Here is a 26,548-nt window from a genome sequence, read left to right on the forward strand (position 1 = left end):
GGTATCATTGAGTCTGACAGCTGGTCGCCTCCAGCTATTGTCGAGCGCCAGCTCTGACACAGTGCAGGTTGAGACAGTGCTGGTACAGTGAGGGTTCAAAATACAACAAAAAGGTTGGGAGTGTAACATGTACAACCAAGCTGCACTGTTATAAAGTGAAAAAGCCAGTCATCAAGAAAAAGTCGGTTACGGAAGACTCCACATCACATCACATGAGAGGTAAACTCAGCATGAAGGTTCAGCATGATGATGCTTGTTTGTTCCCTCTGTTTCTCTGTCAGAGACCAAATTAGTTTAACTTCATGGCAGATGCAGGACTGCTCTTTGTTTTATCTGTATGATTCAAGTCTGCCTGTTGAACTTTCAGTGACTTTTGGCATTAAAGGCAAGGCAAGTCATCGTAAATCCCACATAAAGATTAAAAGAATCATGAAAAAGCAAATTGAAAGAAAACAGACGTCAAAGACTGGTCATAAGATATGCAATCATTATAAAACAGCTATAAAAATTATAAAACAGTCCCGTCTGAGTACCATTTATCTAACACAGCAGGCGCTGGTGTATCAAATTAGTTTGCCAAAGTTGTCCACTGCAAGATCTAAAATCTTATTAAGTGTTTTGTCTTGTTTTCAGTAGAAAATGTCTTTTTAGACTTAATATGAGCCACATTCACCTGAACAGTCCAGAAAAGAGTCTTGTTTCAAGTTATTTAAAGACAAAATGAGGTATAAATTGCTTTTAATAAGTAAAAAACAAATCTGCCAATGGATAAAGGAAAAATGCTTGGAAATTTGCTTGAAACTAGAATAATGTCTAAAGACAAGTAACTTTTCTCTTCTTCCATTGGCAGATTTCTTTTATCTCGTTACAAGCAATTCAGACCTCTTTTTAGTCTTTAAATAACTTGAAACAAGACATTTTTCTGCACTGATCAGTTGTATGTGGCTCATATTAAATATTACAAGACAGTTTTTACTCAAAATAATACAAAAACACTTGAGAAGATTATGTTTTTTGTGCAGTATAGTGTTGTTGGTTACCGTCTACATGTCTCTGTAGGTTATTATTTTTGGCTGCTTTGACCTTTGTAAGATAGGACAGCTGAAAACAAACAGGAAATGCAAATAATAGACCACTGAGTCAAACCAGCATCTGCTGCGTCAAAGACCATGTATGTATATGGGGCATTTGCTAAAACCGCTAGGCTAATGATGGTCATGCCACTTTAACCAGTTGCAACCTACATCCAACTTTACTTTCATGTGTATTTTGATTAAACACTTGTTTTTTCTGAATCAACTACACAAGCTACAACACAAATGCAAAAGCCACACTTCCACAACGAAAGAGCAGCCACAGTGGAAGTTCAGAGGACAGATTTCCTAACCGACACAAAAAAGTAGTGAAAGGAAGTAAATGATTGTTTTTTGTTTTTTTTTTACCTTCAGCTATGCTGAATATGGATTTAATGCTAACTTTTCTAATTCTTAAAGCTAAATATGAGATGACAGATTTTTCCAGGAAATAAAAGATGTAAGTACTCTGAAGGATAGTACAAGGTGAGACCCCTTTGAAGCTTTTATCATAGATGAAGTTAAAATAAGTTATTAATTACTTACTTTTGCAACTTTTCTGTGTCTGTTGGGATAACTAACCTCAAACTTTCTGTTGTGGCGTTTGCATTTTTGTCATCCATATTTTCATTTGTGCTGTGCCTTTTTCATTTGAGTTCTTGCTCTTGGACTCGTAGTTTTGCTCTTGCATTTGTGTTGTGGCTTTTGCACTTGTGTTATGGCTTTTGCATTTGTGTTTTTGCTCTTAAATTTGTGTTGAAGCGTTTGCATTTGTGTTAATTTTGCACTTGTGTTGTAGCTTTTGCATTCATGTTATTTCTCTTGCATTTGTGTTGTGGCGTTTGCATTTATGTGATCGCTTTTTGCATTTGTGTTTCGGCTTTTTCATCCGTGTTTTTGCTCTTGCATTTGAATTTTTGATCATGTATTCATGTTGTGGCTTTTGCATTTGTGTTTTTGCTCTTGCATTCGTGTTTTGGCTTTTGCATTTGTGTTGTATCTTTTGCATTTATGTAATTGCTTTGTATATTTGTGTTTTTGGCTTTTTCATCTGTGTTTTTGCTCTTGCATTTGTGTTGTGGCTTTTGCGTTCAAGTATTTGCTCTTGCTTTTCTGTTGTGGCTATTGCATTCATGTTATAACTCTCATATTTGTGTTGTTGTTTTTGCAATCTTGTTTTTTCTCTTGCATTTGTGTTTTGGCTTTTGCATTTGTGGTTTTGCTCTTGCATTTGTGTTGCTTTTGCATTTGTGTTGCTTTTGCATTTGTGTTTTCGGTCTTGCACATTTGTTATGGCTTTTGCATGTATGTTTTTGCTCTTGCTTACATGTTGTGCATTTTGCAAATCGTCTGACACCCACCGTACATTTTTGTCCTTAAAGAAATTTAAAAAAAGGAAATGTATCGACTTATAATTCTGGTGCTGTTGACATGGGTGATGACATTTGATTGCTTATCTTACTGCTTATCCCAAAGTTCATTGTAGAAGTCAATATAGAGGGTAATAAGAGAATCATCGGATCATTGCATATGTAAACAATGTTTGCAGTGAAGTCATGCTGCCATGTTGGAGGAGCTCACTGTTTTTACAGTAGAATTACAACATCTGGCAGTGGTTTTTAGTAAATGAAAAAAGTAGAATTAGAAATAGCTGCTCTCTTAAAATATGTGACTCTAGCGTTTGTTTTTCAGCTGCACTCATAAAGGCAGACCACTCCTGGAGCATCTGTTAGATCTGTTTGGCAGGACAGCCGCCTCTCTCCTCTTCTCTCTGTCTCCGACTCTTCTCCTGCTTCAGCGTTCAGGAAGTAAGCCAGTGCAGTCTGGGAATCTGGTTCACTGGACTGATTGAGATGAAGTTGTACAAGTGAGAGTCTTTTCCGTCTCCCCTTTTTTCCCTTCCCCATCCACCCATCTCTCCAGAGAAAACAAGAAATATCTCAATCTACACTCCAGGCTGTGGTTCACTGGACTGATTGAGACAGGGTTGTCTGTACTGCATGAAGAGATGGAAACAAAGAGATGAGAAGTGGAAATGGAAGCTGGAGAAGAAAGAGAAAGTGGAAGGAAAAAGAAAGAAATCAGATGGAGAGTGAATAACTGGGACAAAGTGATGGATAAAAATGAACTCGGAGACTTTGTTGGCAGTTTCAGTTACTCTTTCTTCTGCAGCAGGTGATCTTTTCCAGAAATGAAGGGAGAAGAGTTTAAAGGCTCCAAAATGACTTTTCCAATTACTGTCAGCTCTTTCATTTTATCAGCCAGCAGCTCTTCTGTTACACTCACTTTCATAAATGCTGATGTGCCACGGGAACAAGAGGTTAAAGAAACCGTTTTGTCCACCGGGAGTCATTCAGCTTTCTAAACGGCTTCATGTCATAGTTTTGGACATTTTTGCCTCAAATTTGACTGGACAGCTAGAGACAGACAGAAATGTGGGAAGTAGAAAGAAGTGGAAGACATGAGTGCAACTTAAAACACAAGGCGAGGGTATGGTGACGCTTTTCAAGAGTGCAAAGAGTTTCAAACTCTGCAGATTTTATCAGAAAGCCACAGCAGAGAAGCTAAAGAAGTAAAGACATGATTTCTTTTCCTAGTTTATAAATCAAGTAAAAGTTTTTTTCTTTAAATAACCAGGATGGAAACCCAGTAACTGGTAATTATTACACAATTGCAAGCTAGAATAAGACATCTAAGTCAGTGTTTTTTTGTTTTGAATGTGGCCGGTAGACTAAATAAACTTCAGCTGCCAAAATTCGTCAGCGTGGCTGTTGATGGTTTCCCATTCTGGTCAACACAGCCAGAAAAGTGGCAGTCCAATTTTCCCTTCTGTGAGGGCATATAATCAAGTGTTTGGCTCATCCTTTTGTCATAACAGCTTTAACTGAAAACAGCTAACACATAAAAACTGGGACAGATGTTGGACCAAAATCTAAATTATGCTTCGCCTGCTGCTGAAGCAGGAAAAAGAAAAATGCAATATTTATGGCTGTCCTTACACAACAAGGACTACGTTTATGGATTTCTGACTTAGCCAAGCATCGCCTGGTTAGCATTTTCAGCACACCAAATTGGAACCAAATGTTGACGGCTAGCCACAAACTCACAGAAATGTTGGAGGGAAATGTTTCCCAACTTGTGTGGAAAGACAAGTTATTTTATTCCAAACAGAAGTTTCAGCCATATTTTAAAATCCCAAACCTGCTGTGATCAAATAAAGACGTCCTCAATGCCCAAAAACGGAAGATTATGTATTTTTTTTGTTAAAGCAACGTGCTGATCAGAGTCAAGGCTGAATGGTGCACTTAGCTGTAATAACTTTTGACCAGTGGTGAAAATAAACAATTGAATTAATAATAAATAATTAATAAGTACAAATGTAAAAAAAAAATATATTAAAAAATATAGAAAAATAATATATACATAAAATAAAATTAAAATGATGAAATAAAATAGAATTAAATTAAATTAAATATAATTAGATTAAATTAAATGAGAGAAAATAAAATGAAATAAAACAAAATAAAATAAAATAGAAAACAAAATAAAATAAAAAAAAATAAAAAAAGATAAAAAAAAGTAAAAAAAAAAAAAGAAAAGAATATGTAAGTAATTTTTATTATAGTTTAAAGCAGTTGAACATTAAGTGCCGTTGTGTTTATAGTGAATATAACTAGAGTTTGGTTCCAGCTATCCCTGCGTAGAGTTGACAGATTGCCAGATCTGTGAGTTGTTTATTCTTTTTGTGTTTTCCAACCAAACCAGCATCTAAAAAATATTAGTGTCTGTTGTAAATTAATTTTTATCTCATTTTGTGCTTCTATACCAGGACAAGGAAATTAACCTAATCAATTGGCGGGCCATGCGCGTGTGTGATACCCGCTAAAGTCTGGTTAATATAGAGGTAGTGTGACCGCTGGCTGTACTCTCCGGCTTGGGTACTGCGCTGCAGGTGGGCAATCATGCTTAGGCACGGCACGGTTTGGATGGCCAGTGTGACCGCGCCCTTAGTCAACTTAAGTTTTAAATGTTGTGTTTCTGGCACCAGACAAGTTGGTTAAAGTAACTGTTGATGTTTTTATCAATGCAGAGGTCACTATTTTAAGGCTATAAAGCTCTACTACCCCTATGTAAACAAACACAGGTGACAGATAGCATCTCCTTGTGCAGCAGCAGTTTGAGTTAATGGATAGATTGATAGATTGATAGATAGATAGATAGATAGATAGATAGATAGATAGATAGATACTTTATTCATCCCCATAGAGAAATTGTTGTATCCAGCAGCTCATATGAGACACATTAAAACACATAAAAACATCATCACATGTAAAAAACATAAAAAAGGCCCAACTAAATTAATACGTGCAAGTGTGCATGCGCAAGTGGAGGACTATAAGGAATAATAACAGTAATAAAGTTGTGTTTAGGATGTGTTAATCAGGCTTGAACCACTCGACTTGATGGTGCTAGGAACTGTTAGCCACACTATAAGCTAATTTGACATTGCTTACCTGCAGAATCGAGCGGTGATGAATGTCCTTTTTTAGTCTATTTCTCAAGTGATTTCTTACCTTAAGCCTTCATGATTTGTCAGAATACTTCAGTTGAATCAACTGGTAAAGTAGTCACTTCAGACCATCTCTATTTTGAAGCAAAGTCTGTCAGTAGCTTTACAGATCCCTGCTCTAAAACTCTACTCAGGTGTCACTGATGGGTCAAAGTGGGAAAAAGACAAATATTACTGCTGGAGCTGAACCAGGACTTTCACAGCTGAACTTCATATCAGGTCTTGAGTGTTTAACAGACTGGATGATGGAGTCTTGTTGATGGAGTCTGATGAATGCATTCGTAAACCTGATCTATAAAGTGAAAATGTTGGAGCATGTTGTGTCTGAAACTACAGAGCAAAGCTGCTGTGTTAATGGATGGAGCGCTTCCAAAAGGAATAACCCAACATAGCTGTAGCTACAGGTATAGGTGTGAGACTCCTGAGTAAATATTTCTGGTGAGTTTGACCTTTTTCATGCTCAGTTTGTCGACATGTAGCTGAGAAGTTCTCGTTTATTTGTCCTGGGTGTTTGGTTAAGCCCATGTGATTCCCATCATAAAAACTCCTGTTGCTGTAAATGCTTCAAACATCTCATAAAGCATCTCATTCCAACATATGTAACCAAATTTATGTCACATTTGTCTCTGTTTTTACCATTTTCCTTTTGGGTGGTCAGGGGAAAAAACTGACGTGGCTGCTTTGAAATAACAAAGCAAAAAAGTTTAGTGCCCTGACTGTGGTTTAAGTGGGTCGCTGGAGAGTTTAATAGGCGAGGGGAAACCCCGAGCTGGACTGTGCAGACAGACGTCAGACAAACGTAGCAGGGGGAAGTCAATGATGTACTTAACAACTCTCTTGGAAGGCAGGAAGATGAGGGGAGAGCTAGACGGATGGGACAAGGTGGGAAGATGGCAAGAGAGGAGGCGGGAGAGGCTGTGGAAGTCAATAATGTACTTAACCTTACTCCTCAGGCTCACCGTGTCTCTGTTATTGTAAGGAAGTGAAGATGAAGAGGGAGAGAAAAAGATGAAGGGGGGGAAAGGGAAGGTAGCAGGACCTGGGAATCTTAATACTCTGAGGCACTGAGGAAGCGCTGTTTTTCTGTCAGCGTAAATGTCAGGGTAGTTAAGTGAGTGCAGGCCCGGCGAGGAGGCTGGGGTGCAGGAAGAGCCCCATATAAGAGGGAATAGCCCAGTTTTACAGCCACATAAATCTCTCTTCCCCACACTGGAGCTTGTAACCCACCCCCTCCTCCTCCTCTCTTCGCTTTCCTCCCTCGATGTAGACCAACACTAAAACCTCCTTTTGACTTCTTGACTCTATTTCCCACTCTCTTTTGCTTCATTTCTCTCCCTTTCACACTCTCTTGACCCATGCCCTCCTTTTTTCCTCCGAGTGGCACTCCATAATTTTTTTCCTTTAGCCTTTCAGCGACCAGGGTGAGCGCTTGAAAATTTGTACGAGACCCTTCTGCCTGTATTTTATCTTCACTTTTCACTTTAATCCTAATCAGGGAATAAAACCCAAAGTGTTGCCAGGAATATTCTTTCAGTCTCCAATCTTTCTGTAAATGTGTTCATTCATTCTCCTGATGGTATTTCCACATTTACACTTTCAGAAATTGTCCTGAAATCACCCAGCTAGGTTGCACGTGAGAGCACAAATGGCCAAATCTGCCGTACACAGTCTCTAACCTGTCAGCCTCTGTTAGCCAGTTTAATGTCTGAGTGATCTGACGTGTGGACGCAGCAGGAAATACCTGAAGCATTCACTCTGAGTGAGTTGACACGGTGATAATGTTGTTCATGTTGAATTTTTCCGCACTCTTTGCTGCTCACCTCAGTCACCGCTGTATCTTTTTCTACCGTTGTGTTGTGCAAGAGTTAGAGCTGGGTGTTGTATCGAATATACTCTGGTTACTGGTTTGAAATAAAGGTTAGCTTAACTTAACCTTGTTGTGATTTTCCCCTTTTCGCATTCTCATTTTAAAAACCCAACTAAAGGGTCTGCTTGAATCATTATACAGGTGTCATTTTATGCATCAAAGGGTTGAATTCAACATTTATGTAGTGATTAGAGGAGAAATCAAAATATCGAGATATATATTGTGTATCATGATATAGCTGCAAAAGCTAACAGGCTCATTAAGAAGGAGCCTGATTATTGTCTGTATGGGAATTATTGATGCCATTATTACCCTCCAGAGGGCCAAGGTTGGATAAAAAGAACACACAGACAACTAATATTTCTAAAACCTACTCAGGGTAGCAGTTAAAAAAAATACTATAAAGTAGTGGTGGGAGAAAAAAATCTAAATATCATATATTGTTATTTTTTGTTTGACAATATTAAAATCATGATTCTTTGTAAAAAAAAAAAAAAGAAGATAATAATAAATTTCATTTTCTTCATTTCAGTTTTTGTTGATAAACTAGATTGGGAAAAAGTTACCACTTTTCTCCAGCAGGGGGTGAAATGTTTCTCTCTGACTTGCGTGACGTGCATTTTATGGGAAAATATGGCTCCTGATATAGTCTGTAGACATTGTCGTTATCATTTAACTTTTTCCCATGGTCTGGTCTTAAAAAAAGCAAACTTAAAATGGCAAAAATCCTTAATATTGAAGAATCGCAATTTAGATCGAATTGACATCCCAAAAATCGTTATAGAATCGAATCATGAGAATAGTGTATTGTCCCAGCCCTACTTTAATGTGTCTGACTGACTGATTTGAAACTGATGTCTTCTTTGCTTTTACAAGGCGTACTGCGACAGACTATATTATTAATGCCAGTCAAGTTGTCGGTTTTTGAGTCTTTGTTTCAGAATGAAAAGAATCTGCATTTAGACAGAAACGCTGAGGGACTGAAAATGCTGTAGTAAGCATGCCAGGCCTGTAGTTGGCGTTATAACTGTCTTGTCCAGAAGCTGCTTTTGATAGATCCTCACCAAAGTAGAGTTGGGCCGATCATCTGGTGTATTGGTGAATACTAAGAGCAGAAGTGGAGCAACAGATGCTCATTTTGTTGAAAGACAGTCACAGATTCAGCAGATTGAGCAGCACAAGCACAACATGGTAGTCCGTGCAACAAAGACTGTAAAAAGAAAGTGGGCGTCATCTTGCTCAGCTTGGAGTGAGGTCGCCACAAAAAATGCTCTCCCTGGTGGCTGGCTGCAGTATAGTTAAAAAAATCTACCTCTCCAGTCATTCTAGATGGGCTGTGGTCAAACTTTAAAAAATTGATACACCTTGTAGAAATGTTTCTCACATTCAATTGTTTTGGTGATTTGAAGATATTATTTGGCTGCCTTGTATTCAAGTCCTCTTTTTTTCTGAAACATTAGTTTTCATTAGTCATAAAAGGGTCAAAAAATGAGGTTCTACATTAGGTTTAATGATGACTGACAGCTGCCGGCTTTCTGTTTACACGGCAACGGTTGCAGCAGCATTTCAGAAAAATTCGACTCTGGAAACCGTTTTCAAAAGTTTGCGTTTCAGGTCGACTAAAACACCGTTTACGTGTAAACGTGAGGCGGAAATACAACAATACTTTTGTCCTACTTCTGCCTTTTGCCTATGAATCAATGAAAAGTAATGTTAGGAGACATTTCTAACATAACGCATATATCCCATAACCTTGGGATATGAATATTGCAAAAGCACTTATCGCAATGACGATACTGAAACAATGTATTGTGCAGTCCTATTATGGATGAACTAATAAAAATCGTGACTCATCCCTATGCCCAGCACTTGTTGATTTAACAGAACACACCTGCTGTGAGTCTTGGTGGAACTTTGATTCAGTTAAGAATATAGGAGGGCAATAAAAGAGAGTGGTAAGGTATTTCTTTTTCAAGAGCAAGTCGTTAACTAACTGGAAAATTTCTAACTACATTTCTGTTACTGTGATTGTATCTGTTGAGCTGATGTTTCCACCTGAAAAAGACTTAATCATGTCAGTGGAGGGGGTCCATTCTGTTGAAGGATTCAGTATAAAGCCACTTTTTTTGGTCAAAGAAGTTGTGATTGTTGATTTGCTGGTTTTTATCTAGTGTCTTTTGGTGCAGTTTTGCTTTGATAAGCAAAATAATCTTTGGGATCAGTTTATTCACCTGAACTTGTGTGATTTAGACCTTTACAGGATCCTGTGGACAAAACTTTTAATATAGATCAAGCTTGCTGCAGCAGAAGCACTCTCTGTTTTTCTCTCTTTTTTTTTTAATGCAGTTTGCACCAATTACCGGTGTTTCAGGATTAAATGAGTAAAGCAACCAAAGAGCAAAATAAGCTGTTGAATAATGATTTCCTCATCATATAATCTGCATGAATATCCCTCATTAACAAGAAACAAGTCTAAAAAGGCCTCCACTGATGCTCGGAGCTTAAAAAAGTGTCCTATTTCACCAGGGGATACTCGTGTTTTATTCTCCCATGTGTCTGTGAGGTTTCTCTCCATTGAAGGCATTATTAGTGATGGCAGCATTAAAGCAGATGCATAATAGAGGGCTTGTACATCAGCTCAGTGAAAATACAGCTCTAATGCTTCATGAATACACAGCCGTGGACATGTACAAGGACTCCCACTGTATGTGAAGAAACAGAACAACTGTATCATTGTGGAGCTCTCAGCGTGTCTGAAGCTCTAATGTGTAACGGTGATCAAGTGGGTTTATTCTGGCCCGCTGCCCGCTCTGACGGATCGGTGCCATCAGGGCTTTATTTCATTAACACTTGTGTTTTTCATGGTGAACATCTTCTCACTCGTCATTTCTCTTTTCCCCCCTCTCTTCTCCTCTTCCCCCCTGACAGATGGAGAGCGAAAAGAAGAGGAGAAAATACTCCACGAGCAGCAATGACTCTGACACCACCGACAGTAAGTTGGAAAAAGATTCACGAGTGTCCGTGTGAGGGTGTCAGTGTTTATGTGTGTATATGTGTGTGTGTGTGTGTGAGCTGTAAACCTGTAAGTGTCAAAATAGTAAGCTCCTTTGCCGTCTTGTTTCAGTCAAGCCCCGCAGGATATTTCTCTTATTCTTTCCTGATACTGACTTTCTGTTTCACTGTCATCGCCGCTCAGCTCGAGACTTCCCCTTCCTCTAACGTTGCCATAATCTAGATTAGATTAAGAAGCCAAGGCAGACATGGAGCATTGTACAGAAGAATATGAGGGCTGCTGTTGAACAATATTAAATAATTTCCTTCTAGAAAAGCAGATTCAAGATATACGATCCATGTGGGATCTGTTTTAATTGGACTGCGTCGCCACCTTCTAGCCTGGAGTCTCCACACACTGTTGTAAATTACTTTTAGAGAAGTGTGTGTTTGTTTTGGAATTAAATGGAGATCAGTTTGAAACAAATCTTTTTACAAGACAACTTTTTACAATGCACCGAGGTAAGGGACTTATCAGTACAGGTACGTAGAGCTACGGTTTGAAACATGACGTCAAGCAAACGTTGTAGCAGCCAGCTATATGTAGCGCTATCGGCAGCTAGAGCTACCGTAACCTCACTCTTCATTTTATTGACAGATTCTCAAGTTTGAACAGACCACTGCAGAATAACTGCTGACTGTGGGTTGGAATCAACATTATCAGAGATTAGCCCCTGTGTTAGCCTTTAGCTTGGGCTGTATCATTCCCCTGTGGGGATGCGCCGATATGAACATTTTGGCCGATATCCGATATTAATATTGTTGTTATGGCCGATAACTGATACTTACCGATATCAATATTTGTAAAAAAAAAAAAAAAAAAACAATCTGAGATGATGTGTCGAGGTCGTTCAGAGAGAAAGAGCAGCTTGGTCTTGAGAATGGACGGCCTTGGAGAGGATCAAAGGATGTCAAAAAACTATGTTTTGTCGGTTTTTTGGATCAAAAGAAGGAAGAGAGTCCACTCTTCTTAGGTAGTTTTGGTGTTTACATAGTCAAAGAAAACAATATTATTTGGGTCTTGAAAGATCGTTCAAGATGCTCTGAAAATGCCAGCAGCTAATGACTAAATATCGGTCGATATCGATATTGATACTGATATATCGTGCATCCCTACTTTCCTGTTTGGCTTTCTTCTGCTCTTCCGTCCTTTTTCTGTCTGACAGTCAGGTCTTCACACACTGAGTTCGTTATTTTTCAGATGTGTTTATTTGGATCCATTTCCCCCCAAAAAATGTCACACACAGACACCTTGCACACTGAATCTGAAGCGTCTATTTTGTATTGATTGTGAAAATTTACAGTATGAGAAAAATGGAATCATCAAGCAATTGATCTTGAGCTGTCAGTATGTATGAGGTATGCGTGGCCTGCACACACACTGGCACACAGACATACTGTCGCTATCTTACACAAGTCTTCATTCATCATGTATACATCACCCTAAGTGCCCAAGAAACAAGCTGGGCGGATGCGGAAAAACGCAATAAAATTTACGTGTTCCAAAAAAAGTAATGACGGACGAAAATTTTGGAGCAAGTGTGCAACATGATTGACAGGGGATCAAATTTATTTTTTAACTTGTGTAAGTTTTGGATGAAAAAGACTGACTCAGTGTGCAAAGACCTTAAGGCTCCAGCATCCATCATCACGACAAAACAGATTGAAGAAATCATTTTCTGCAGAGAAAAACACTGACCTAATCAGGATGTTATGAAGTCGTATTTAAAAAAAAGTATATTAGAGTTGATAATCTAATGTTAAAGTGTGGATTACGATCGGGCATATATCTAGAAAGGAAACTTTTTCAAGATCACTTTCAAACTCCTCACAGCCCCTTAAAATACTTCCTCTAATTTTGTGGGAAAAATGTGTATACAGTAATTATGATATAGACTTGTGTGTGAATCATATATGATATAGTCAGATATTAGTTGATATGATTGGTAGACATGTTTCTGGTTCAACTCCTGAGACAGCCTGTAAATCTGTTTAAGCCTGACTGATCCTCCAGGCTGCCTTATGGGCGGTATATGTTTATATCTTTACATCCAGACTAGGAGACAGACAGCCGTGTGGAGAAACTAACATCTGGCCAGTCTAACACATGACCAGCTGCTGGCAGCTTCTGTAGGAAAAATATCATGTGATCATAAACAAACAGCAGGCCAGCTCAACAGAAGCTGCTCCCACGACTCACACAGAAAGGGAAGATGTAGTCCACAAAAACAGAAATCAGAGCCCATTGTTCCAGGCTCCTGGTGCTTTAACATGACTAACTCAAAGAATTTAGCATCTTTTTGCATCAACAAACCATACCTTCATTTGCTAACTCTGCAATACTTTTAGATTGATTCATCAATTAAGATCTCACTGTGTGTTAAAGCATTGATTTTAGGCTTTACTCTCCAGTGGTTAAAGACAGTAATCAAAGTTTGATTGGGATTATAGATCTTTCACTGCGTACATTTTCTGTCGGGTTGACAAACTAAACCAAAGTACCAAAGTTGTACGAAGCAAAAGCATGGTGCATTCTGCAGAAACGGTGAAATGTGAAAATGTGAGTTTAAAAAACAATTGAGAACACAAGACCAGATTAAAGGTATGAAATGGAGCATAGAAGACAAAAAATGGTGTAGGAAAATAGTTCAGAATGCAGGATAAGAAATATGTTGAGCTGAAATGTTGTTTGCAGGTCAAATAGTCTGAATTAGGGCTGCAGGATATGGCCAAAATCCAATATCTCGATATTTTTAGGCTATATCTCGATACACGATATATATCTCAATATTCAGATTTTTCCTCTTGATCACTGTATTAATGTTAAATCCAACCCTTCAGTAAAATGATTTAAGCAGACCTTTTAGTTGGAATTTTAAAATTTAAATGCTAAAAGGGGTCAATCTCAATCAGGTAAAGTTTAGCAAACCTTTTATTTTAGACCAAACTTTATTAGGTTACATATTTTTAGTTCTAGTAAAATAATTCATTCAGATTTATTCAACTGGCTGATTATGTTATATTATATTATATGATATTATATTTTATTGTATAATATAATATAATATAATATAATATAATATAATATAATATAATATAATATAATATAATATAATATAATATAATATAACATAATATTACATTTGAAAATATAATGAAGAAAAGTTGGAGATAATATTACAGAGGTGTGGCTCTTCACCTTCTGGTTTGCGGCTCTTCCATGTCTCTTCAGATCCATTCATAAAAATTTATTTATACAGTTAGGAGTAGCGGTGTGCTGATCAATCTTGACCCTGAAAAGTCCTGACCATATTTCCCTATATCGCCCCCTAATGGAGAACATTTTCCTTGGTCAGAAGCAGAGTTTGCTGATGTTTACGCAGCATGTAACACTGCAGAAAACTAAGCACTTATCATCTGATATCAAGAGACACCTGAGAGACAGGTGAGGTTTGATTTCATCAATTTGTAATGATGAAACAAGGATGTTTGACCACATGTAGAGACTTTGAATAGAGCATTCAAATGTTGCTTTCACGGTTAATTAATATGACACAAAGAGCTGCTGGTCATTTTCACCAAATCAAAATCTTTGTAAAAAGTTTGGACGTCTCTAGATTAAAATGTTTTTATTTATTGAGCCTGGTTTTTCCCGCTCATTTTGGACCAACGACCCTACATAAACAGTAAACGCCCTATGAGGTGGAGATTTTTAACAGCTTTAATTTGTCATTCCTGGTTTATTAGCCAAAATGAAAGCTTTGGAAACACTGATGTCTCCACCTGAACTTGTGCATAGAAATCGTTGTTTGTTTTCATTCCTGTCTTAAGTGTGATTATTAAATCATAAGAGCCACAGAAACAGTGCACCCAGGTTAATTGTGCTGATTTCACACGGGACAAAAACAGAATTTGAAAAATGTTTTGATTCAGGAATGCAGAAATTAGATTATTACTACAGTTGGACAGAAAACCCATCACAAAGACTTGTGGCCTTTAAGTAATGGGAAAGGGAATCTAATTTATAAGCTGCATTTATTCATCACAAACTGTCCAAGTTCAGGGAAAGATGTTGCTTTTGGAAGTGAATAAGAAGTTGTGAAATTAAAGCTGCAGACTGTCATGATGAGAAATGTCCTAACCCTTAAAACTTTCTGTTGATTTGAAATTTAGATTTATGGAGATGAATTCTGGCTACGGTAGCGTTTTAACTTGGAAAAGTGTTTCTCTGCAGCGGGCCACCAGAGGTTAGAGTGACCTCTAACAGCTTTAACTGTGATGTGGTCACAGGTCTGCATGTTTTAAGGGTTTTACAGCAGCTTTAACAGGCTGTAGAGGAACACGCCGCCTGCTTTATAATTAGCCGTTAGCCGTTAGCTTCCTCTGGCCAGTGCTCTGAGGGCTCCAGCTGCATCTGTTGACTGGAGGTTATCAGGTTTCTAATTGAAGGATGCCCATGATAATTTTGGCTGCCGTGCACCAAGCGGGGCTTTTAATTAACACACGGCCATGATGGTAACCTCCAACTGTGCTGCAGCCCGCTTGGTTATCTCGCCACAGTGATGGAGTGCTGCAGCTGCCTCATGTGGGGCGTGTATATCTAACCTGAAACACACACACACACCCTGGCTGGAGTACAGATGTACACTCAGAAACGTCTAGCAGATGCACTCACAGTCCAGCTGAATGTGTATATATCCACACGCCGAAAATAGCACTCCTACACACACACTCTCAGTGGAATATACAAAACTGTGACAAATGGAAAGAAACACCAACACAATGTGTCTCTGTGAGGTGTCGTTCCACCTCCAGCCTCCAGAACGGCTTCAGCGCGCCTTGGCAGAGACTCTCCACGTCTCCTTTGTGTTTGGATGATGGTTTTTGAGAGAGCTGCTGTCGAACACGTCCGTCTAAAATCTCCTCGAGGGGTTCAGGTGTTCAAATTAAGATGTGTTTTCAAAAATCTGAAAATAAGAATACAAACTCTAAAGAATCACAGGGGCAGAGACTGAAAATTGAAAAAGCTCCACATGGCATCATGATGTGACTTGGGGAATTTTACTAGGTTTGTTTTCAAAGGTTAAAAATTTGCTCTAACTACACACCATAGTAGGATCATGTTCTTTGTCAAAGTACCCTCCTTATGATTTGAGGAAAAATCCGACTTCACTCTATCTTAAAAAAAAAAAAAAAAAAAAGTCAAATAATGAAGTAAAAGGGTTTTAACGCTGCACTCAAAGCGAAACGTGTCACGATTTACGAGACAGGATGTTCATAATACAATCCCTTCACGAGTCCTGTCGTAGTGTTAGCAGCTTAGTTTATATTTAAGCTTTTGAGGAAAGTCACTTCACCAGATCAAATGCTTTGAGCAAGTTTGAAAACAGAAAGGACTGTGGTCTAGCTTACAGATAGAAGTGTCAATCTTGTATGGATAAGAAAAGAATTAAGAGAAAAAAAAACAAACAGGTGTAAAATATTCTGTCTAAACAGCCTTAAAAAAAAAAAGTTATTTAAGTCTAATGTAATGTTCCTCTAATTGTAACCGATATCATTGAGTTGTCAATTTTTCCTCTTTCATTTCATTCTTATTTCTTGCTTTGGTATTTTATTAATGATTGATTGATTTATGTTGGTGCTATGTAAAGCACTTCATGCTGGTTGATTGTAAGGTGCATATTAAGGTGCAAATAAATCATATTCTTTTATTTTAAAAAGTTGAATATTATTTAAAAATATGTATTTTAGAATTTTCATCTAAAAACTTAAAATACACTGCAAGAAACTGAGATCTTATTAAGTGTTTTTGTCTTATTTTCAGGAGAAAATATCTTTTTAGACTTAATATGAGCCACATTCACCTGACCAGTCCAGAAAAATGTCTTGTTTCAAGTTGTTTAAAGACAAAAATGAGGTCTGAGATGCTTGTAACAAGTTGAAAAAAATCTGCAAATACAACAATACATTATCCTAGTTTCAAGCAAATTTTTCTTGTTCTATTGGCAGATTATTTTTTTTACTTGTCACAAGCAATTCTGACCCCATTTTTGTCTTTAAACAACTTGAAGCAAGACGTTTTCTGGACTCAGTTGAAAGTGTCTTGAATCAAGTGTGTTAAGACAATTTCCACTTAAAATAAGATAAACAACACTTGATAATATTTCAGTTTTTTGCAATGTAGCCACCTAACGTCAAACCAACACTTCAAAAGAATCCGTAAGTTAAAAAAAATAGAGTAGCAACCATTGTTGCTAGCGGGATGAAACAAGTTAATTTAAAAGATGTGTTTTAAAAAACAAGAAGAGAAACGTGATCCTCTCCATGATCACATCTTTTCTCACGATCCCACCGCTCTTTCTCTCTGAACTACCTCGACACATCCTCAGTTGGAACATGAGCTGCCTGAACTTTTCTGACTTGCAGGGTCTCGCTATGTCTCTGTTATCTCACATCTCACATCTTCTCCTCATATCCATGTTGAGCTCTCATCCAAAGAGCGCACTGCTCTCACCCACAGTAGTTGATGAGCAGGATTTTGATTGAAAAGCTCTGCCAGACCCTGCCTCCCCCCGCTGACAAACATGATTCACTTCTAGACGGAGTGAGTTGCACAACATCAATGACAGCAAACACGGACATTTTACTATTGGCCAGTTAAAATAGTGGATTTAAAAATCTTCTCTTCTGTGTGTATTAGTTTGATTAGTCATACACTACAATTTTGTAATTTCCTTGAATTTAAATTCTTTATTTGGGGACCTTAAGCAGACATGAGATTAAAATCTGATTGATCATATTAATTAATTACATTCTGCAAGTAAAAAAAAAGTGCAGCAACCTTTGTTGCCAGCGGGATGAAACAAGTTAATTTAAAAGATGTGTTTAAAAAAAAAAAAAAAGCGTGAGCAAGAAAAAAAACTTGATTTTAGTACCAGGCTGTACGCATTATTAATGAAAATTTCAGTATGGGTGTCAGTGAGGATTTCTTTGCTTCTGGAGCCAGCCTCGTGTGGACACTTGAGGAATTACAGTTTTAACACATATGCAGTTACTTTATTTTTGCAAAACCAGAAGTTTTCCTATGGTATTTCGGCAGGGAAAATCAAAGAGAGACTGCAGCTTCTGTTATTTCTTCAATCTTATTGATTGTAATCTAAATCTACACCTATTTACACCATTTTAACTAAACTATAAATTTCCTACAAAGCAACTTTCCTGTTTCATCTGCTGATTTAAAAGAGAGAAAGTGTCTTTATAAGCTAATAAAAATCAAACAAGACCAACAAAAGAGTGAGCATTTCTGAATTATAGTTTCCAGTGCGAGAGGATTGACAGCAAACTGAAGAGCAGGCATTTAAGATTGAGTATCAGCCTCATTGTTTTATGATTTAACATTTTTTTAAAGGAGAAAATCACAGTTTTTTAGATAAAGTAGCTTTTCTCTGACCAATGATGAATTTGCAGAAAGGGAATCTGCCTTCCATGTGGTCGTATTACATAAACGCTTCATTAGATTTACATAAAATATGCTGCATCATAATATGTTTCATTATAAGGAAATTAAATTTCTGTCATATGGCGCAGCCTCACAGCACAGTCGGTTCAGCGGTACATTTTGACACTGCCACTCACAGCAGCTGAGTGGAGGATTAATTTGAAGGGCTGTCAATTCACACCATATTTCCTGTCGTGCTGTGGCAGTGGAAGTGTGTTTGTGTGTCTTTGTGTTAAAGCGAATAAATCACTCTGAGATGAGACACTCGGACACTGTCAGTGAAAGCAAAGTGTGTTATTGGAAATAACTGAACATGCATATGTGGAAGACACATGGATGTGTTAGTCGCTGGATATTTACGGTTTGTTTTCCTGTGTGTGTGTGTGTGTGTGGCTGTGTGTGTTGGAGAGACCGTGTCAGTAATTTTGAAGACAGGCCTGACAGCAGCTGCCCTCGGTGTTGCTAGTTGTTCAGACGTCACATGTAAAATTAGCAGTACTGGTGTGGTGGCAAGGGAAATATGTTGAGTGGGAGGCAGCACACACACATACACACACTCAGACACACACACATGCAGTCACGGATACAATGCACTGTCTTACACAGTGCTGGCAAATTTGTTTTTTCCATTATGGGCGTGTGATGTAATTTAATTGCGATATGATGCAACGTTTAATGACTTCACGGTGTGCATATGAAAACGAGCCTGTGCATTTATCTGCTGCAGTCGGCTTGTGATTTAAAAATGCATTGAAAAAAAAAATTACAAAAATGAGATTATACACACACGCACACATATGCACACACTCCTGGGTATATGTGCAAAGAAGAAAACACACACAGGGCGGCTGATTGAAGCAGTGGGTGGGATATTGGCTCGAGCGTCTGGTTAATTGCCATTAAGCTACGTATTAATGAGGTTGTAAAGGACCACAGTGGACTAACTGCTTAACAAGATGCTATTTATACTGTCATTACTGATTAAACCTCTTAATAGATCATCATCAATCCGCCTCATTTAAAGGCCGGACTCACAGTGGAGGAGCTGTTGGCGTCAGAAACGTCACCACGAAGGTTTTTGTTTGGTTCCTCCGCAGTGTTTGAATGACCGCCATTAGAGTTAATTACAAAGTCTTTGAACTCTACCATGCACATTTTCTACATTGATGAATGCTTGTAGCTCCCTGGAAATAAACAGCTTCCCTGCTGCTTGATAATGGCAGATGTTACAGTGTTTTTATTGTATTTGAATTGTAAACACTTTCTACAACAACTTGTTTCTCCAGCGGGACAATAAAGTTTCTTTGGAGCGAATCTGAGCGCACACACGCTGTGTTCATGAAGTCTGATCTAGAGCCAGAGTCCTGGTCTTCATTTTCCCTGCTTCAGAAAAACATTCACACGCACGGATGCACATTTGTGATGAGTTCAACTTCAATTAGGTTTGTCAGATGTTCTGCTCTAGATGAGTGAAAAATTAAAAGCACCTTGCTAGCCAAAATTTGCACCACTGACTCATTAAATATGGCAGCTTGGTTGGTGACCATAAACCGGCACAAACGAGACTCTGCTGCGTAGTGATCAAGCTGTTTTATATAATAATAATATGTAGGTTTATCTGAACACTTAAAAAGACACTCATTGAATTACTATAAAATAAAGCATTTTAACCCTGGAGTGTGATTGGATGACACAAGAAGACTTTTTCACTTTCAAAAATAGTTCCTGGCCATGAAGGGTTAATTATCAAAGCTCGTAGGAAACCACTTCTTGGTGCGGTGATGATGCTGTTACTTACAAGTTTAGTTTGTTTTGCAACTCAAATTACTTGTATGTCAAACCAATCTTCCCCATTGAAACGAATTGAACACAGCAATGTTTTGTTACATGTTTTTAAATAAGAAAAAAGCACCCATATAAAGGAAAAATTGTATAAAAAACACAATACAAAAGAAACTCCTACAATAATCTGGTTTATCAAGTATTATGTTCAGTATTAGCCTTGGATTGATCAGATCAGACGCCACGCTGTCCTGAATGAGTCAGGCAAGTGTCATTAAATAGCACCATTGGACGTACAGTTGCAACTTTTTCTGAGTGTTTCTTTTGAATAAAAATTGAAAGTTTTGCGAAATAACTTCAAGCACAATAAGAGTTCAACACTAATGATCCACTGCGAGTTAACCGCTTAAAGTGAACAAGTGAGACACTGGATGCTGGGCGGACGTTGCAGTGTCACTATGGTGTTTGCTTTATTAGCAGTGGGGTATCTGAAGCTGGCTTGTAACTCAATGTTTAAGCTCTCAACTAAAAAATAAATAAAAATCAGCTGAGAGACAGATCTTGAAAAACTTGAAAAAGTCCTTATCATATATGGTAAAATTTGTTCATTAGATTAAATAGGAGAAACTCTGCTATACATACCATCTAGTCATACTTAAACTGAATGCTTTTTGTTTGAGTAATACTTGAGTTATTACTCTGAGCCAGTAACTTAAATACCAATACTTTAACCCCTCAAGAAATTTCACGGGTGTTCCCTTTATGTATTCGTGAATTTATTATTATTATTGTTATTATTAACATTATTTATATAACAATAATAATAATAATAATAATAATAATAATAATAATAATAATAATTATTATTATTATTATTATTATTATTATTATCAAAAATACTTAAATAATAAAAATATTTTTTATTATAATTTAGATTACTATAATAATAATAATAATAATAATAATAATAATAATAATTATTATTAAAGTAATCTAAAGTAATAATAATAATAATAATAATAATAATAATAATAATAATCATAGTAATAATAATAATAATAATAATAATAATAATAATAATAATAATAATAATAATTATTATTATTATTATTATTACACCAGAATGATTCAAATACATATGTAGATGCAGAAATATATTCTGTTTAATTTTGGCATGTCATTTTATAGCAGAGACACAAAACGCGCTAAAGGCTGAAAGGTTAAGAGGAGAAAAATAGAAAAAAATACATAATTTTATTGTTTTACACCAGTGGCAACCTCTGGCTGTTAGGAAGCCAATGAAGAAATTCCAAGAACGCCTTCAAGATTACACATTAAACTTCATGTTTGCCCTTATTGCCCTTATATTTTATATTTTGTACTTTTAATTGTAACACTTTTTGAAGGAGTAGTTGTAACTAAAAGGAACTTTCCCCTTGGGGATCAATAAAGCATTTTTGATGTCTGATTTTCTGATTCCATATCAAAGCAAGGCTGACTTTACTGAGAGAGGTGCACCCTGTAGATTTCTGCAAAGTGGCTCAGAGCCTGCCTCTTCAGCTGATCCATACTGGATAAAAGCTTGGTTCCACAATTCTAAAATTTCATTTAGTCATTTTACAATTTCCCATGTAAGTTCCTGCATCTCTTTTTTGGATGAACTGCTGTAAGATGTGAGCAGGTGCTTTTGTTTGCATTGAAGTTGTAAAGTAGTAAGGCTGTATCAACAGTAACTGATCATAGCTGTCTGATTTGTTGCTGCAGGTCAGGTGACGTCGTGGTCCAGGTCATCCAAGAACACAGGCACCAGCAGCACATGGGTCCGCCTCCAGCACAAGAAGCCGTCAGAGGTACGTAAGCACCGCAGCTCGGTCACTCACTCAGGCATTTCCACAGAATGAAAACACACTCTCTCTGTTTGACCATCACAAGCTCATCACACCACTGCTGGTTATTTGTTGTGGCTTTGCTGACTTGTCGTAAATGGTCGTGATCCAGCGTGCTGTCTGGTGTAAGGGGGTTGCTGAACACTGACATGATGTGCTGCTTTTTATGATCCAGCGGCTAAACTAAACCAGATCAGCTAACAGCAGCAGCGCCTGTGTATGGTTTCTGGAAAAGCTCAGATGACAGAGTTTTTACTCCCTTGGTCTTTGCTTGAGCAGAGCTGAGTGCTGAGTATTTGGGAACCAATGAAGCGAGATCTTTCTATGATTTATCTTTGGTTCAGGTTTGGAGGTTAGTTTTCTTTCTTATACAAAGTGATGGAATGATGATGGTTGAGAAGGTGTATCTTTGTTTATAAGAAGAGACCACACAAACTATCGTCTTATTTATTTTCTGCACTCACCCCTAAAACCTTTAGGAGAAGCAATCATTGGTCACCTAAAGTCTGTGTCACCTAAAACCAGGTTGTTTAATATTTCAGATTTTTTAATTGGAACTTTATTCTTCTTGTTTGATGCTTTTCCTTTAATTTTCCTATTTTAGCTGATTTTACTTAATGCCTGGTGTTGTGCTTCTCATTTTACCATATTTTTTATCCAACTTTTATTTTATATTGTTGTATTATTTTATTTATTTATGTATTTACACATTTACCTATCGTACCCTCTAGTATTTTCACATATTTTTTTATTTATATTTATTGATTTATTTTTAATTAATCAATTACTCTTTGGTTTTAGCTCCTGTGTTTCTTTATTTTAATTCAAGATGGCATTTCCTCAGTCCTCTAATTTCTAACTCCGTTTTCTGTCAGAACTTCCTTTTTATGTCTATGTGTGTGTATGTGTGTGTGTGTATATTGAATGTGGTTTGGGGAGGGGGGATTACAGGGGTCTTATGTTTAATTTTTTTTTTTTCTTTTTCAATTATGCAATTTTCTGCTTTTTATTCCAGTTCTTATTATTTCTATTATTTATTTATTTAATTATATTAAATATAGTAGTAGTATAATAGTGCTATAAAAATTAAGTTTGATTGATTGATTGATTGAAATAAGAAAATAAAACAACCAAACTAAAAAAAACAAATGTTAAAAGACTAAAGCAGTAAAAGAGAAAATGATGTAGATACAGAATTAACAAGCTGAAAGAAGCAGTGCAGTAAATAAGATAAATAATTTAGCTAAAACAGATAAAAAGATAAATATATATTAAACTAAAAGATAAAGATTATACCCCTTGAAGTAGAAGAAGATCTGAACTTATTTAGATAAATAGATAAATAAGTAGAGGTGCACCATTCACAATTTTCTGGCCACTCACCAATCTTTAAACAGCCTAACCTGCTGATATTATTAAAAATCATTGAACAATACCTGTCAATCAATAAAATCTTTATGTTTTAACTTAAACAACCAATAAAGTGTCCTGAGTTTTTGGTCTCAGAGCAAAAAGCAACAATGGCTGTCAGACCTTCCTGGAGGTATATAAGATCAGTTTCATATGTAAGGATGGGCCGATCACCGATCCCCCAAAATTAAGGAAATCAGCTATAAATAAGTAAAAGTAAAACTCAGTTAAAAGCTAGACTTAAAGGTGAGTTTTAAGTTTGCTTTTAAACATATTTTCAAAATATTTAATTCCTGAACTTGATGATGTGTGTTTTGATGCTGTAAACTTTATATTTTCTCTGTTTTCTTTGGTCAGTTAGTTTAAAACCATTTTAAGTTTAATTTTTTCAGTGTAGTAGACTGATAAAGTAATAATCAAAGTTTTGTTTTGTGCAATATCAGATTTTTTATGAGTAACATTGGTTACAACAAGTGATGTTTATTAGTTTCATTAACTGACAACATCTTTCACCAAATGATTTATTTGCAACAATAGTTTAATGCCACAGAAGTTTAAGTGACAAATTTGATGCACTTCATGTTTTCAACTTAAGTGTATGTACCAAACACTGGATCTGAATTTCTTTATTTCAAGCACAATAAAATAGAAAAGTTGTTTTCAATCAAATAGTTAACTATCTAGAATATTGCAATATATCACAATATTATGATATTATCGTATTGTGACATTCTTGCCAATCCTAATCCGCAACCTCTATTGTGAAATAAAGGTTAAATAAATGAAAACCCTCCTGTCACAGCTAACACTCCACTAAGCTTTAGGATTAAATCACTTTTATGCCTCACCCTGCTTCCTTACTTAGGTTTAAAGGTTCAAACACTTGTGTCCAAAGTAAATACAGCCATCTCCGTCACCGCAGCTAAATCAACCAGGCGCATGGATGGCACAGGACGGTCGGCTAAATTACCAGGTTCGCACGTCCGTACGGCCGTGATGAACAATCCTGAGTGCTCTTAAATGACCACCCTGAGGAAGAAACTGGCATCAACCAGTTGGAAAATGGGGCAGTGTACCAGCTGTGGCCGTGGTCGGCCTGCCACAATCACACATTCCTCCTTCTCTGCCAGTGAAGTGGATTCAGATCCGTATGCGTCGTCCTTCACTGTTTGAAGAGCTACACTAAAATAACTATCTGGCATTTGGAGTAAATTACATCTTCTCTTCAGAGTTGGAGGTGATTTTTGGATAAAGGAGCAGAGGTAGCGGCTCCTGATGGCACTTGTGAAATTCTGAGAACGCAATCTTTAAAAATAGTTTTAATATCATTCCAGGGTAAAATGATCCTGCCTCTGCTTCACTGTCTCTCCATCCTCATTCAGAAATGAAAATGTTTTTTGTGCTCCTGTTGTAAAAAGGACAATGAATAACTCACTCAAGATGTTTTAACAAAATGTGTTGATTTTATTTTAGAGAGAACACCCTGTGCTATTATTTTTTTCTCATCCTTTTTCTAAAAAATGTCAAAAAGTTGAAAAGCACAAATGTTTTGTCTCTTTTTACTGTAACTGTTAAAGGAAGATTGAAAGAAGCAAAATGGCACACATGCCCCTGAACCACCCTGAAGTACAAATCATCAGCCGAGCATCTGTCGAGCCGTACATTTGAAGCTTCCTCCCCCTCAGCTCGATCCAGTTAACCACAGGCTGTTGGAAGGTCCTGTCAGCAATCAGTCTCTCAGTAATTACTACTGTAGCTCTCTGCTTTGACCCGGGCCTCATCTGAAGAGCCAGAGGGCCACGTTCCCTTTCATAACGCTGCCTCCTAACATCGCTCGGAGGGGAGAACGCTGCTCTTGTGTGGGAAATGTTCAGCAGTTATCTTTCTGCTCTGTGGGAGCAGTGAGTGACAGGAAAGGTCAGAGAAAGTAAAAGGGCGGGATTGACATCTGACAAAGGTTTAGAGCAAAGTTTTGTCATGTCAAGAATGTAAAAAGTGAATCTGAAGTGGTGTCAAAATGCTGCACTTGTTGAACATTGTCATGGCTTTTTTTTGTGGTAGCTGGGTGAGATATTGACAGAACACACTGTTCAGGGTTGCTGTGTTTGGAGCTGCCGGCTGCAGGAAGTTGGCTTACTTGTTGAAGATCGTTGAGGATTTTAAGATTCTCAGAGTGGATTAATAATGTCATGTACTGTAAATATTTAGACACCTAAAATCTTTTAATTTTACACTGAGGAACATTATTCTGAAATTGTTGAACTATTTGATAATGCAGTCTCTGCATTTTGCACACTTCCCACAAAGCCAGCATACATTCCTGAAAAGTCCTTTGCCATCCACAACAGCTTGCAGAACAACTGAATGCCATGCTTTGAGGCTGTAATAGCAGTTATTGGGATGTGGAAGGGATGCATGGTATTGGATTTTTTTGCCTATTTATGATATGCCCATATTTAACAACTGATACCGATATTTTTCTGTGCACAGAGATTGCAGAGATTACCAACTCTCTTCTGCATTGGAAATATCATATTGTTTTATGATGCCTGCTCTTATCACATTTGATAAGTAATATTCATTTCTTGAGCGAAATAAGAAAAATATGTACTTGAAATTGTATAATTAAGTATAAAGATTGCTTTTAAACAAAAAATCCAAAAGATAAATCCTACTTAAAAGCTGGATGATGCTCTTCCTGAAGAATCATAACAACACCCACAACCAGGGTAAAGTTGGCCAATCTCATAATTGACAGTCAGTTAATGTGACCTCTGTTCACAGGGAACATGTGAGAAATGCAACTGTACTGTGGTTAAACCCAAATTAAATAAGGAATAAGGAACCAAACTGGACTACTCAATTTGAACTGTGCAAACAAAATCATAAAAACTTCAATATATATCTGCAGCTTCAGCCCATTATTTAATTGGCGGAATATGGTGTGTTGGCTGACATCTTAAATTTTATTTTCAAGCCAACATCAGCTGTTACAACGGGGATCCTAGGCTTCAGCAAGAATGGGAGGCGGAGGAGAAAGCTCATCCACTCCTGTTGACCCCGCGCCACTAGCAGCATCCAGTGATTCGGTGGGGTCATCACACAGCCGATATGGATACCGTACCGATAATACCATGCATCCCTAGCACGTGGCTGCCATCTATTGGACTGTAGATGTATCTGATGTATTTGAGCCATAACACATTATTAGATCCAAAACCTCTTTGATAATAACCGTCTTCTCAAACCTAGTCGCCGTACCCTGGGAAGACAATAAAGACAGGTGGCTTAAAGCAGTTGTATTTTTATGCAAGCTTACAAAGTCAGGATCATCACTTACATAAGTTCCTCCGTTGTTGCATGAGGAGTTTCCGTACGGCGTTTACGAGCGTTCTTGGGTTATGCACACAG

General features: G+C 37.3%; 1 protein-coding gene across 2 annotated transcripts in view; it reads left to right on the plus strand.

Annotated features, from left to right (window-relative positions):
• Positions 1-26,548, plus strand: part of jade2 (jade family PHD finger 2) — a 283,971-nt gene that overhangs the window by 32,749 nt on the left and 224,674 nt on the right. For both annotated transcript variants that reach the window (XM_074672130.1, XM_074672129.1), the window contains exons 2-3: positions 10,439-10,502; positions 21,606-21,691. In XM_074672130.1, coding sequence (XP_074528231.1) covers positions 10,439-10,502; positions 21,606-21,691 — 150 coding nt within the window. The remainder of the gene's footprint in view (positions 1-10,438; positions 10,503-21,605; positions 21,692-26,548) is intronic.

The sequence above is a fragment of the Halichoeres trimaculatus genome, unplaced genomic scaffold (genome assembly GCF_033239565.1).
Source record: "Halichoeres trimaculatus isolate MK-OKI-2021-1 unplaced genomic scaffold, fHalTri1.1 fHalTri1_scaffold_6, whole genome shotgun sequence".
In the NCBI taxonomy this organism is placed as follows: Eukaryota; Metazoa; Chordata; class Actinopteri; order Labriformes; family Labridae; genus Halichoeres; species Halichoeres trimaculatus.